General features: G+C 39.6%; 1 protein-coding gene across 1 annotated transcript in view; it reads left to right on the top strand.

The window, feature by feature from the left end:
- Nucleotides 1-10068: 10068 nt before the first annotated feature.
- The window catches only part of TBC1D4 (TBC1 domain family, member 4), a 52995-nt gene continuing 47262 nt past the window's right edge, over nt 10069-15801 (top strand). Inside the window, exon 1 of the mRNA XM_010003493.1 lies at nt 10069-10104. Coding sequence (XP_010001795.1) covers nt 10069-10104 — 36 coding nt within the window. The remainder of the gene's footprint in view (nt 10105-15801) is intronic.

Raw genomic sequence — 15801 nt, 5'->3', positions numbered from 1 at the left:
GATCCCTTACAAAGGTAGATAGGGCACCTCCAAATTAGTTATAGTGATCCCAATAAGGTCTTCTGCTCTGTTTTCTAAATAAGTGGGTTTTCTTCCTTTTGCTGTCTAGGAGCTGGGGAGCTCTGTTTCTTAAGAACCATAGTTAGGCAAATAGCTTCCTTCCTAAAAGATGAAGCTATTTTAAAGTTCCTCGACAGCCTATTGTTAAACAGGAGTTGTGGATAATTTTTTTGTGTTGCTGGAGAAAGGCTTTGTCTTGGCTCCTTGCGAGATGAGATGACTTGACATGACATGAGCAGGCTTTCTTGGCATTCTACTCTGTATTTATGAGGCTGTTCCACTAAGCTGTAGCATACATCAGTGGGCTGATGTCCTGCCTGTTGTTCATCAGCCACCACAGATCAGGTTGCACTCTTCATGCGACTTGGGTGCTATGTAATATAAACCAACTTTACTAGGAAATGAAGTATCTGAAATACACTTCCTTACTCTGCCTGTGTGTAATTTGTTTGCCCTTACTTAAACTTGTTTTCCCTGAGGTGCTGCCACCTGGTCTGAGGGGCTCAGCTGTGCCCTGTGGGCATTGCCTGGAGTTGGCTAGAACTGGCCATGTCTGGCATGGGGTAGTCCTGGCCTCTCCTCACAGAGGTGACTCCTGGTACCAAAACCTTGCCACCTACACCCAAAGCATCATCCAGTTATTCATTAGCTAAGAGGGACTTGCAGGCTACTGAACCTCAGTGTGGCTTTTTGAAGAGGCAATTGGGCACCACGATATAAAAAAAAGACATCAAGCTATTGGAGATGGTGAAGGGTCTGGAAGGGATGATTTGTGAGGAGCGGCTGAGGTCACTTGGATTACTCAGTTTGGAGAAGGGGCAGCTGAGGGGTGACCTCATTGCAGTCTGTGGCTTCCTTATGAGGGGAAGAGATGGGGCAGGTACTGATCTCTTCACTCCTGTGACCAATGACAGGACTTGGGGAAATGGCAGGAAGCTGAATCAGGGGAGGGTCAGGCTGGGTATCAGGGAAAGATTTTTCACCCAGAGGGTGGTTGAGCACTGGAACAAGCTCCCCAGGGAAGTAGTCACAGCCCCAAGCCTGCCTGAGCTCAAGAAGCATTTGGATGATGCTCTCAGGCACATGGTATGCTTCTTTGAGTGCCCTACACAGGGACAGGAGTTGGACTTGGTGATCCTGGTGGGTTCTATAATTCAAAAGGTGAACTTCAGGTATTAATTATTTTGTCCTGTCCCTTTTCCCTGTATGCAGGTTGTAGGATTTCTTTCAGCCCTAATTTTGTAGGTCCACTTGTAATTCCAGTTGACCACAACTGGCACAAGGTTGCAGCAGTGCAAAGTATTAAAGTTGAGGAAACTTAACTCTTCAGGGGGAAAAACATGAAGGGTTTGCAGTCGTGCTGCGGTTGTGATTCAGAAAATGGGGAAAAAACTCCCCCAAAACAAACCTCAACCAAGCATTGGATCCCTGCTTTCTTTTCAGGCTGCCTTTGCCATCATTACATCTGTTTTTTCCTCCCCTGTCGTCTTAGGCTATCAAAGTAAACGCAGGACATAAACACGGTACATAAATTGATTCATTTTGTATTAATACACTATGCAAGTGGCAACCATTTGGCTCCTCAGCGAGTACTGTTTTCAGGCTTGTAGGTGTGTAAAGGCTTTATGGAGCAGCCGCTGATTAAATCCAAGCTGAGTACATAAATCTGAAATTGGCTGTATCTGTGGTGCTTGTAATGGGGCTTAGGACATGTGTTTACATCCTGGTGGAAAGGTAAGGCTGCCTTAGCTGAAGGTCTTATACCATGAAAGCACAGTGTATATTTTGGCAGATAGCGTAAGGTGGTGTTCAGATACGTGGTGAAGTTATACAAATGCAGCTTTGTTCTTAACATGATGAAGGGACCTATTGTGTAATAAAGAGCAGCTCCCTCCTCTGTTCAGTCCATTAGGTATTTTTTAATTGTCTTTGGACTTGAGGGCTCTGAAACTCCAGTTTATGAGCAGCAGCTGGGTAGAGCCTCATAGCCACAGTTCTTAGTCTGTATTCAGGGAAAGACTGTTCAAAGTGTGTGAAAGCCCCTGGTAAGGCTGGGGTGGCAAAACTTGACCTTATTTGTGGAAGTACATTCTTACTGTCTGAGGGTGTGAGCATTTAATCAAGCCTACCTGTTGGGGTTTTTTGCCTTTTTTTTTTTTTTTTTTTTTTTTCTCATGGAATTCAGGTATTTGCCATTGGAAATAAGCCTAGTATGTCTTACATCCTACATTTCACCTTCATGTCACTTAAGAAAGTTTGGTATAATACCAGGATGTTGTTACATGATGTGTATCTGTTGTTACCTAACATGTCTCTTTGAAGTGCTGCCTTAAAATTAGCTTCCTACTTACCTATTTACCCATATAAGCCAGTGGCTGATTTCCAGAAGTGATGAGCATTCAGCTTTGAATATGTGTTTTTTTTAACTCAAAAGACTGTCATTCCTTGGTTGTATGTAAAAAATTCAGACCTGTCAACCCAGGAACTTATAATGAGCTTTGTTCTTTGTTCCCATAATTAACTGAATTTGTAAGTAACAGTTTTTTCTTTTCAATTTGTTTCTTGTTTTGTTTGTTGTTGTTTTTAACTTTGTTTAACTCTTATTTTAGTGTGTTCTTTACATGGATTGATTTCTAGTGGGTGGTCAAACTGCTTTCCTCTTGCGTTTTTAATACAAAAAGAGGGCATAGGTTTTCAATTTGCTGTTTGGTAACATTTTTTTACTGTATGGATAAAAAATATTCTTGGGCCTTACAGTTTCCTTGCAGCAACTCTATATTCTGGAATGTGTCTTCACTATGGTTAGTCTCAGAGCAGGCACCATCTACATAGGTTAGTCGAACAGTCATCGTGAAGCTGCTGTTAATGGCAGGTAGTACAGTTTTTCAAATGTCACATGCTGGTGAGCAATTCCGAATGGTTTAATTCCAAGACTGGTGTTTACATGTGATACATCTTTAAAGCAGTCAGGCTGAACAAGTATTGGGATAAACATAAGGACCTTGACATAAAATGAGTCCTGTCAGATTTCTTTGTAGCGTGGGGAGGGAATGCGTACTGAAAGAAAGATCACAGGTCAAATTCAGAAAAGTGAACAACTTTACACAGTGTGAAACACAGGTTTGCTGTCCTACGTAGTAGAGTCTGCTTTGAAGTTACCTAATTTATGCAAGTTAAGTTTTTCTGAGAGCAAGAGCACGAAAATGAGCCAGCCTGCCCTGGTTTAGGCCGGGATGAAGCCAATTTTCTTTCTATTGTTTTTGTTTATTGGGTTGTTGTTTTTTTCTTTTCAGTGAACTCTGTACTCATAGTCCTATGCTAGTATCAGGGGGCTGGACTAGATGATCTCCAGAGGTCTCTTGCAACCCCTGAGATTTTGTGATTCTATGAAGAGCTCATGAACACACACAATGTCAGCACCTGGGGCCAAATGGTTTAAAAACTCCCTAGAGAATAATAAAGTGTTGTATATTTCTGTCATGGTTAGGATAAGCCTTAAAGCTCAGATTTCTGTTAGTCCTCCCTGAAGTGTATCAGTATCTACCATATATAAATGTGTGGAATTGTTTTGGAAGCCCTTGTGGATGTTACAGATGAAATTGGAAGGCATGCTTGTCAATCACACCACACGAAAGACTGAGGTTTGGTGAGTGAGACAAATCTTGCCTTCCTAGAAGGTGCTGGGAAGCACAGACAGATACATTATGGAACGTACTTGCTCCTGTTGAGACAACTGACATGTTTCCTTGCTGGTTTTGCGAAACAACTTTCGGCCTTGACTTCAGTGAGAACAGGACATCCAGACGTGACCAAGAATAAATTCCTAAGTTAGATAATTTCCAGATAGGCTAAGCTCCCCAGGGGAGAGAGAGTTGATTGGTGGGAGGTATGAAGCTCACTCCTCAGGGGAGCTTGTTTTCCAATTCTTGTTAATAGTTATATGCTCACTGCTAATTCTCATCAGCAAACTGACTCACAGTTACAGAGAGAAATATTTTCTCATCTTGGCTGTTGTCTGTAGAAAATAGCTTCAGCTGTAGAATGATGAATAAACTTGAGTTTTAAGTTCATCAGCGCAGAGAAAACTGTTGTCTTTTGTGAAAGAGGAACTTGCATAGTTATTTCTGAAACTTATAAGTTACTTGAAGCTGTATCTTGCTTTAATTGCCCCTGAAAATGACAATACCTTAGCTGAAGTGATTTAAGAAACTCCTGTGGTAATCTGAAGTAAATGGGAATTATATTATCCTTAACTTATTTAAATGTCATGAAAGTGCTGTTTTGTCAGTGGCAAAACCACTCTTCCCTACTTATCCCTCCTCCCATTAGATCAGAAATGGGAGTTTGGTTTACCAGGCTGGAGGGATTAGGGATTGCCATGTTATAACTAAGCATATTTTTGCCAGGCCCTAGACATTGCAGCTGTGCTGCCTTTCTTCAGTGGCACAGAATTATGTCCAGGTACGTTTTCAATATCTCCAGAGAAAGAGACTCCACAACCTTTCTGGGCAGCCTGTTCCAGTGCTCTGTCACCCTGAAATTGGAAATATTTCTCCTTATGTTCAGATGGAACTTCCTGTGCTCTTGCTTGTGCCTGTTTTCCCTTGTGCTGTTGCCAGGTACCACTGAAAAGAGTCTGGTGTCATCTTGTTGCCTGCCCTTTACATAATTGGAAGATCCCCTCTCAGTCTTCTTAAGACTAAACAGACTCAGGTCTCTTAGCATTTATTCATAAGAGATGTTCCAGTCCTAAATCATCTTTGTAGCCCTCTACTGGGTTCTCTCTGTTAGTTCCTTCTCTTTCTTGAACTGAGGAGCCCAGAACTGGACACAGTATTCCAAATGCAGCCTCACTAGAGCAGAACAGAGGGGGAGGAGAACCTCCATCAACCTACTTGCCACACTCTTCTTGATGCACCCAAGAATGCCACTGGCCTTCTTAGCCACAAGGGAACATTGCTGGCTCACAGTTAACTTCATCAGGATTCTACCCAGGTCCTACTCTTTCCAGCAGGTCAACCTCTAACCTGTTATTCTTCCCTAGGTGCAGGACCCTACACTTGCTTTGGTGTGCTTTGATAATTAGCTTAAATTCCAGAAATCCTGGGTGTATTTCTGTTTGTATCACTAGGACATAGTCAAGCCTGTTCCACTCTTCCTATGAATGTTGTTAGCATTGGTAGGTCTAGTTAGTTAGCATAACCCACTTGTTTTGCTTATTTGTGTAGACTCAAGCAAATTCCAAAAGCTGGTTCCCTAAATCTTATTGTTTATGCTGTCAGGCAGTTCTGTGCAACTGCTGGCACAGAAATATCTATCATGTACCAGACATACTAAAGTGAGAAAATAAAGGTTAGGAGTATTGAAACAAGTAGTATCTACAAGTAGCAATTAGTGAAGCATTGCAAAAGTTACTTTTCCTGAGTTATGTGAAAATGTTCCCAAAAAACTAAACAGAAACTTCCTCAGAAACAACTCCTTCCCATCCCTCTTGATTCTCTGCGTTGATCGTCTGTTATGTTTTCTTCTTTACACAGTAACTGAGTACTTCTGTGCTCTCTGTTTCCCTTTTTTTTTTGTAATAGCCAAAACAAAACACATTCACAAGCTTTTTGAGAATATATACAAATGATCTCATGGGTCTTTCTCAAACCCTTAGGTTATTCATCACATATGTAACTGTTGGTGCAAGAGTCTTGCTTTATGAAGTTGTTGCTCTGAAAGGACCTTACTGTCTCTTCACTGACTCACTTCTCTCAAAGCTTTCTGGGAAAGCATTTCATTTTTTGTTGCCTCTGGGTTTTGTGGGTTGGGATTTTGTTATTACTATTAATAGTAACTGTAGCTCTTTTGGAATTCCTCTGCATAAAAAAAGTAACACAAACATACACTTAATTGCATTCAGCTATTAAATCTGGAATTCTTACCCATTCAACTGTGTCTGTACAGATTTAGTTTTGAGCACTGTAACTGTGTGGAATTGTTTTTGCTGTTAACATAAGCAGCTGATGGAATCTTAGTATTTTTAACAGTTAGTGATTGACAAGAATAGATTATTGTGGCTCCAAGTGAGTGTAATGATTGGTGTTTTGTAGTGTGCTAATTCTGCCTTCAGACATGGTGTTCGTTATTCCCTTGTCACCATCAGGCAAAGTGGTGATTCAAAGCTTTGAAGCTGGAGGGAGTTTAGTTAGGTGGAAGCTCCCTGCTCTGCCCAGCACCTGGTTTCAAAGCAGTTGGCAATTCAACATCTGGATCAATATGGCTTTGAAATCGTATTTCACTGTGTTTATGTTGGGATTGCTTGCTGGCTTTTATCTGGAAAAATGAAATTGTACTAATGGTTGCTTAGGCATTTGATAGTGTTGCACAGTAATGCAATTGCTCTTGTGAACTGTGGATTACCACACAAGAGGGAACTTGTACAGATGTGTATTTCCAAAGTACTAGAAAACTAATGAGAGTTACTTGGCATGGGTGCAGGAGGGGTTTAAAGGCTATTAGGTTGCAAACTGTTGGTTGTTTTTTTTTACTTTCTGCACACTGTCTGATAAAAATCTGTACATTTGTCTTCCACAGTTCCTTAGTGAATGTCTTTTTGAGAAAAGGAGTCTTGAACCCAGTAGAAACTTTTTTTTGGTCTCTGCTTTCACCTGCTGCTTGACACTGTTTTTTGGTGTCCACCTTTCTGTAAGCAGATACTTTTTTATGAAAAGCTTGTAGTCTGAATTTTCTCAGAAATGCAGTCAGGAGTTTCTGGGAAAACATTAAATATGAAAATACCTAACTCCTTGGTTTTGTGTCACTGAGGAACTTCTAGCCTCAATAAGGGGGCTAAATTATTTCAGTGCCTGGCCTTTTCAGGACCATGTATATAGACATCTGCTAGATCTCTTAGACTGAGTAGAGTGTAATTTTTCCCATCTTCTAGAGTGAGTGCAAAATTGCTAACTTCTTATCTCCTCCTCCTGTGATACAAGTAGGTAATTATTCTAGAAAATAAGTTTATAAAGGTGGTGGCAACCATGGAAATCAGATGCAGGTGGTCTTCAACCAAATCTGGGCTGATAGGCACTTCAGGAGTTGTCATGGTCTGCCATGCATGAATCCTGAAACCTTGGTCTACTAACTAGGGAAAAACAGACTTTCCAAAGTGTACTCATTTCATAGGGAGTCAAAATCTTAGTTCATAGTTTTAAACTAAAATCTTGAGAGCTTCTATCTAGAATTGAATTAAAGAACTCTTCCCACTTTTTAAAACATGGTACGTGAAGCACTTCTCTCAGTCTTAGCACTTGCACTTTAAATCTGCTCAACTGAAGTTCACTATCTTCTGATTTGTATTTGGGAAGTGGATAGTGACCATAAATGGGCAAAATACCTCAATGAGCTCTCCAGCTGTAGCTATTTTTTTTTCTCAAAAGGAAATGAATGCAGAGAATGTATTCATTGTTTGGGACGATCCATGTGACAGCCTTATCTTCTCGGGCAAACCCTTTTAAAAATAGAGTATGTGTTAAATATGATGGAGTTTTTAAAACCAGCATCTTCTTTAATAAACCTCTTACTAGAAAATGAAATGCCAAATTAAGTTAAAAATGCTGGTTTTGGCCAAAAATGCCTAGTTAATACCTGGATTTGTGCTTTCATAGTTTGAAAAAAGTGGAGTTAAAGCAGTTGAAAAGTTCAAGATGCAGTGGTGTTACGAGCAAGCTGTACTTTGCTGAATCTTTCACTGGGAACTATGTCCTGAAGTTGGAAACAAACTTGAGAGTACTTGCATATGCCCAAAGTATATAACTGGTAGGTGAATTGAGACTTACTGTTCCACATATTTAAAGAACTTTAGGATCGTTGTGACAGCTCAGTACTCATACATCTATGGGTTACAAATTATTCAGTAGAGTGAATGTGAGATGTATCTGAGAGATGGAAAAGCATCAGTCTGACTGGCCTAAACAGAAGAGCAAAACACTGAATGGAGGAACTTCCCTTACTTGAAGCAATGTTCCTGTTGGCCTGTGTTGTCACTGTTCTTTAATATACCACTGTAGAGTGCTTGTATGCAATATAAAAAAGGCATCTGTTGTCTGCTCAGGCATCCAAACAATCTTGTAACTCTTGCACATTCTTTCCTGTTAAGTAACTTGATCCACCTTCTATCGTTATGCTGCTTATTTAAATTTGGATACTTGGCAAAGCAGCATCTGTGTAGCACACAGAAAGTGTTAGGTGATCTACAAGATTCCAGTAGCAAATTAGGTAATGTGGTTGGTTCTCTAAGCATAAGCTGTGCAACTCCAGTAGACTTTTTCCTGTTTGTTGACTGTATAAAAACTACACAAGTAAGAGTTATTTTGAGAATTGAATTTTGTTTTATTGTAGCTTGCCTATCTAAAAATCTTTCTTCTTAGCCTGATTTAGTGGTAGTTTTCATCTTTGTCTTCAGCAAGATTGTGACTCCCCAATATGACATGAGGTTCAATGTCCAGAATAAAGTGTATTGCTCTGTAGCAGTTCTTTAGAAACAAACCTAATTGGGTCCTGACCAGTCACCTGATTAAAAAAATAGCTAAGTGAATAGGAGAAAGACTCTGACTCCTGAAAGTAAAACTTAACTGTATGCAATTTTAATTTTTTTTGCTTGTTCTTTGTGTTTTCTGTTGTTGGTGTAAGCTTTGGCTACACTCATGAACCTGTAGAGAACAGCAGAAGTGTGAAAGGACTAGCTGCCAAGGGTAACAGCTTGAAGCTCCTAATACTGCTTTCACTGGGTCTTTCTTTGCCTGCCCTTGTGTTCCAGCTTTCCTGCTACTGGGCTTGTGTTGTGTTAGCTTGGACCTGTAGCAGAATGAGTCAGAGTTGATAAGAGATGCTGCCTGCTGGGAACATGACTTTGAGTTTTCTAAACTGTTTTTAGAGGTACACTAAGTGCAGGTCAATTATAGAAATGCTTAGTGATTTGGCTGTTATTTGTTTCCCTTTATTATAGCATTTTTCTTGGTTACAAATCCTCCTCGTTCCTGTAAAATTGAAAGTGGTTGGTATTCCTTCAGCACTAAGTCAGCTGATGGAGACAGATTTTTCTGTTCTAGTTTCTAAATTTCTGTAGTGTAAACAAAGTCAACAAATTGCTTGTTTGCATAAATTGAATCACTCTGAACTGGTCTCCTATCTCTTGATCAGAAATATGCATTTTTAATGGTGAAAGCTGCTAAATATGGAGCACTGTCACCAGTATGTGAAGCAGCAGACTGCTATAGATTTACAAGTACAAAAGGTCCAGATGATCAGTGCTGTACTAACTGGATGGCAGAAAAACATAACCGTTAAAACATCTTTTTTTTTCCCTTTCCCACCCTTGCTTCTGGTTGAGAATAGTCATTGATATCTGCACTTTGGCTCACATTTAGGTGTGTTTTTGTCTAAGATAAAGCCTTTGCCTTGGTGTTGAATGCCTGATACATAGCAGGATGTGATATGTGGCTTATTTTGCCTCTGTTCCTGTTTCTCTGTTGTGGCTGGGTTCTCTGAGATCCTGGGTATGCAACTTAATGCTAACTGAGAGGAGACTTGTGTCCCATCACTCCTAATCTTTTTCTTATGTTGCGCTAATTTCTAATTGATGGATGTCAAGCTGTTTTGCTGATTACCAGAGCACAGGGTGTTGATTTCTGGATGGTATCCTGTTTCTCTTTTGTTCATTTTTAAATATACATAGCCTAGGTCATGAGTGGGTCTCGTTATCCAAACCCAAGGCAGTGCAGGTGCTTCCAGGCCCAAGTCACGAAGCGCTTGGCTTTTGAAGTGTAATGGTTGTCACGCGGAGCTTTGGCTGTGCCATGATATCGCCTGGAGATGTGGAGCCTGAGGAAATGCTGTGACAGTGCTGCCAGCTCTTTGTGAGCAGAGGAGTAGAGGGATCTTTCTGCTCTCGCTTATCCCAGGAATGTCTTCTTGAGTCCTCATGTTCATGACACCAAAGGTCGGTGACAGTTTCGCTTGGACATGCCTGTGCTTCTGAACTGGGTCCCACAGCAGAAGGTACTGACTGCTCCCAACATGCAAGTGTGAGGTTCATTCATCTCTCACCTCTTTGTGTGGTGGAAAGGATCTGGCACTGCATCTCGTGGGGTGATGGGGTGAGAGGGGCTGAGCTTCTTCCTTGCTTTGAAAATAAGCACCTTATTAGAGCTGCTGTCATTAAGTAGCCAGATTTGTTAAGCATGTTTGTTAGATTAGTACTTCACAGTCATGCTAATGTTTATAAGCCTTATGGTATGAAGAGGTGCTTGGCTTTGTTAGTAAATTCCAGACTGAAATTTTCCATGTGAAAGCTAGAAACTAGCTAACAAGAGCTGCTGCTTCTCTGCACAGTGATTTTCTGTCCAGCTGTGGAAGTACTGACTATACAACAAGCAAATTTTGTTCTTCTTTGTGTAGCATGAAAGTTTGAAGTTTGGGTTAAGATTGAAGCACTGATCAGTAATTACTGCGGAATGCATTTGAATGTTATCCCTGCAGCAAAAAGGGGAGCTCCACCCTTGTTCACTGAAGGCTGTTGCAAATGCAAAGAGTGTATATATATATATATTTTTACTGCTTCCACTGCTGTTACTGCTATTCAAGAAAATGTGCGGTGTCACCAGGGAGTTACTCTGCCTTTTCTAGAGTTGTGACCAAGTGTTCTAGTGTTATGCTGCAGCATGCGTGATTTAGTACACCTGATGGACTCACGTTTTCAACTTCAATATATTGGTGATAAACACCTCATAACTGCAGGGCATTTTGAGGGGTTTGAAGGTGGGGTTGATAAAAGTTGAAATTAATGTTAACAAAAACCTAGTCACATGACATGAGAAAGCATGCAAATAAGGTTTTAATTTGAAGTTATTTATTTTCCTGTAGTCCTCTCTTTGTTTTTAACCAACTCAGTTAAAAGAGCTTGCATTAGTTTTACCATTTAAACTGACATTTCCAACATGGAGATGTATTTCTGCCTTGAAAACAGTGAAGTTTCTTGATGTATAGTAGTTCTTGGCAGTACTATTCACGTGCGCTGTGCATAGTGTGCTATTTGTGCATGCGGAAGGTGTTTTCTCTCCATTATATGTTGACCTTGTTGTAGATCTAATCACAAGGGACAGAACTGGATGGTGCCCATGAGTTGCAGAACTGGTGTTAATATATCTATCTTCTAGACCTGGTGAAGTACTGCAGCCTTATTCTACACTAGCTGGCCAAATGCCCAATGTACTGCAGTAGGTCCTAAGGTCTATAACAAAGGTCAAGGGGCAGGTGGGGTGAAGATGGTGTAAGGTGCAATAGATAGGAATAGAAACCAGCCGGGTAAAATTGATGCTGTCATTAGTTTCAGCTTACCAAAACTCTACTGTCTGTAGTGAATGGAGTTGTGACAGTGTAACACCTATCACACTTTGCTTTTTGCATTACATATTCAGAGCTGAATCTTACTGTAAGTGATGCAGAACTCCACCAGCACCATCTGTTCTGATTTGAGAACAGCTGACTTTGCTTGTTGTATCACCACCTATTGAATTGGATCTAATTGCTTGAAGAGTGATTCATAAAATCTTAGGCTGCTCAAATATAAATAATAAATTTAATTTAAATTCCCAAGTATTGTTTTTTTTTTTTTCTCCTTGATTGAACTTACTAGATCCTGTTTCCCTAGAGTAAAATGTTACCTCTTTAATGTCATTACAAAGCTCTTCTTACTTGCTTCTTAACTCACAGTCTTGGATTTTTGCTTTTGGTGGTTTTGGGTGTGTTTGTGTAGGGCTTTTTTGTTGTTTTTGTTAGTTTGGTTTTTTTTCATTTCTTTTTGTTTTTTTCCTTCCTCAAGCAAGTTTTGGAGTGTTCCCCACACTGGGGAGCTGAACTAGTATCACAGGTTTAGTTTTGTATTTGTGCCCACTGTCCATCATTGTCTTTTTGGCCTCTTGCATTTGTGGTGGTTTTGATACAGGACCTGAAGAAGCATCTCTGCTCTTCTTAATTCTCTTGGGTCTATTCAGAGATACAGGAGTTAACTATGAGCACTGTTTCAAGGGTCTTTAAAGCTCACATGGTACTGTTGTCTTCTGACAGGCATGTGCAGCTCTTGAAATCCTGGAGGGGAGGAAAGCTCACCTGAAGCTCTTGCATCCATTTTGTTTGGATGCAGTTTATTAATACCTGAGAGAGTTTGATTTATCTGTAGCTGTTTAAGCATGAGGATACTCTTGTACTAGAGAAAGCTTTGTGCTTTGTTCCATATTTCAGTAAATATATTGTGTAGTTCCTTCATCTAAATAAGTGACTATATCTATCTAGTTATTAATGAAGTTTGTCAGGGGTTTTGTTTGCTCTGAAAACTTTTCAGGTTTTTGCCTGGTGATGTGTGTGGGTTTTAGCTCTTAAGCCCTTGCAGCTTCTGTTCTGGGAGCTCATCCTCTTCTTCACTTGAAGTAAAAAATTAATAAGCCTTTTTACATTCCATGGTCAATAAATACAATATATTGGACAATTAACATTTCAAATGTCAATTTAAGATGCTAGTAACGTTAATTTGTATAAACTGGCTATGTCTAACAAGCTTGTATTGTTTTATCACTATGTAGTTTTAAATACTATTTTTTTTGGTAACTGCCTTGTTCCACTTCATATAACACTCTGCTTCTCCTCAAGAGTTTAGGGAAGCATCATGAATAATACATCCAGGCATGGCCTGCATTGCACTTCTGGTTTCTCCTTCTGGTTGAAAACTGTCACGGTGCCATAGGCTCCTATTTTTCTGCCTGAGATGCCCTGTGCAACTCCTTCGGGACATAGTCATCATCATTTTCTCTGCCCAGCAATATTTGGAAAAAAGGGATAGGTCCCTACACTGTGTAACTTGGGAGAGGAAAATAATGGGAAAATCAACTCTTCTTGCATTGTTTTGGCACTGGCACTATGGGGTTTGTTTGGGCTGGAAGTGAGCTTGATGACAAATATTCTGAGCATGTTAAATAGATTAATTGCTTAAATATTTTAAGGATTTATTTTCTTTATATACAGGTGAACACCAAAAAACAACAAAATAACTCTCTTAGCCATTTAGTTTTGCTCTACTGAAACAGCTGGTAGCATATGACCGAGAAGATCTGCAATGGCCCTGTGGCTTTCAGGAATAAGAATCCCACTTCTCCCATTTGGCTGCTTAATTTAATGACACTGCTGTTGGGAAATACTGGAACTTGGAAACACTTTAACTTTTGAATGTTTCAGTAGTCTGTCTTGGTATTACTAAACTGAACTCTAAAAACAGTTCAGAAGTTTCATCCTATTAATTCAGTATTTTTAAATCACCATTCTGCTTACTATATTGTCTAACTTTTCCCTGCAATTTCAACATAACAGTTAATAACCTAGTATCCAAATCCAGGAAAGTTACACAACTTTGATGGTGAAACTTTTGTGACTAGGGTTTCTTGATATAGAGAGGAACAAAATGTTAAAAAATAATTATATATGCCAAAGAAATCTGTAAAAAGCTACATTGGGGTTATTGCTATGCTTGATAATTGTGCAACTTTCCCTGTACCTCGTATTTGAGGAAAATATAAAATTCTTGTTTAACTCCACTTGATCCAAGTTACAGTTTTTGCCTCAAGTAAAAACATTAAATGAAAATATTCTAATCTGATGAAGTAATTTTCAGGTAACAGTGGCACTTGATTCTTGATAGGCTGGTGTTGCTCTGGAAGTGGGGAGGATCAGGTCTAACAGTATAGGCTGGCATATCATGAATCATTGGGCACATTGTCACTGGTATGCAGTTACTCCTGTACACTAAAGATCAATAGCAATGTTAGTATCTTGTCTTGCATCTTACACTGAAGCTGTTTTTCAGACCGTACTATCTAGAGAATCTGTGGAACAACCAATGAGAATGTGGAACTGGTTCTGGACCATCTGAAACATTTCTTATCCATTTTTATGACCTTGTGTTACGTTGTTTTTCTCTTCGTTTCTGTGTAAGAAAACTGTTCACAACTATGGAGACTAGATGGGTCTAAATATTTCACCTTGATTTATCATGTCAGTTCTGTAGATAAGGAAAAAAATAGAAAAAAAGTAAATACTGATGAGAGTGCACTCTAAAAATAACAGATAACATAGCTTGTAAAAAAGGTTATCTAAACAAAGCAGGGAATAAGGATTGGTTGGGCAATATAAGCTGAAACCTCAGCTCCAATGCTAGGATCCCTCTATGCTGAAAGGAAGACACTGCAGCAATAAATGTGGTAGGTAGAACCAAAAGCTACACAGGGAGCAGGGATTGTGAAACAAGAATTGTGACTCAAGTACTAGTGACTGAGGAATATGCACAATCTGGAAAAGATGGAAATAAAACCAAATGATAAATGGTAGGGTGTTTTTTTAAAGTAGAATTGTGATTGCTTAAAACTCCATGTATGTTCTTGTGGGGGAAATTTGTGAGAGAGGAGGAGATGGATGGGGAATCCTGTTGTGTTAGAATTGGTAGTGTGTTAGACTGTTCGGACACTTGCTGGTAGGAGAGGTGAGGGGATAGCATGTGTTAAGAGTCTATTTGGGTATTATTGCAAGTACTTCAGAATTTCTTCTCCAGTCTTTGGCTCAGAAGAGATGAGCAAGTTGTGCAACCCAGCTATTGGGATGGAAGTGATGGTGCACTTTTTAAAAAATCCAAATTGCCAATTTAAAAGTTGACATTGTTTGTTCTTGTTGACTAGAATTTATGCAATTTTGAATAGAATTATTATTTGTAACTGCTTGAGTGAAAGTGGATTGTCCTGTAATAGGTTCTGGATTCTAAAAAGAGAAATTAAAGACAGCTAGTTTGTGTGGATCTATGTTAAGTGGTTTAAACTCTAGAGCTTACTTAAGTACAGACCATAGAAAGAATAAGAGGACTGATCAGTAGAAAAGGAGCTGCATCTTGAAATATGAGCTGGCACATTAGGATGTTAGAATTGTCCATGTCCAGCTGAGCTGGCCTGGCTAGGAGGAAGCACCGCTTGGGCAATGGTAAAGCAGCCTGGTAGTGAGAATAAGTGAAGATAAAGAACATTCTAATATCTGTATCATATGAAGACTTAACTTTTAGCCTCATTGAAAACTGAGATGATGATGGCATCTACAGGGATGAAAGCCAAACGGTCAGTAGATCTTAGGGTTATTAAACTTCATTTTGCAATACATGAACTGGAAGCAGATTTCATTTGAATGCCCAGTGGTTGAGGAGTGTATAATGGGATACAGGAACTCAGATGAAGTAGTTTTCCACTGTGACTTGCAAAAGTACTGACAGACGAGGTTACTGCCTCATCAGCAAGTTTCAACTGGTATTATGTGACTGAAAGCAAGAGATACTGTAGGGAGCATGGTTTATTTATTAAGGTGTGACTTTAGAGTCTTGTTTTTAATAGAAAAAAATACTTCAAGATAAATTATCAAATGTACTGACTACAAAAGCTGTTGATTTATTCCACTGAACTAGATGAGTGTTGAGAACTGATTTGTTTTATGAAGAAAATCAGATAGATAGTCTCTCTTGATCCCATTGCCACTAGTAATGTCTCCAATGCATGTAATGAGATGCTGTTCATTATCTTTACAGAGATGGTGAGACCTGGTGAGAAAGAGGTTTGGTTAAGCAGAGGTAGGTGCTGTTAAAAGAGCAACTAGAATCACTCTGAGGTCAGCAGAGTT

This window comes from Chaetura pelagica, unplaced genomic scaffold (genome assembly GCF_000747805.2).
Source record: "Chaetura pelagica isolate M959 unplaced genomic scaffold, ChaPel_1.0 scaffold106, whole genome shotgun sequence".
In the NCBI taxonomy this organism is placed as follows: Eukaryota; Metazoa; Chordata; class Aves; order Apodiformes; family Apodidae; genus Chaetura; species Chaetura pelagica.
The sequence above is the reverse complement of the archived record's forward strand: the minus strand, read 5'-3'. Positions and strand labels throughout refer to the sequence as shown.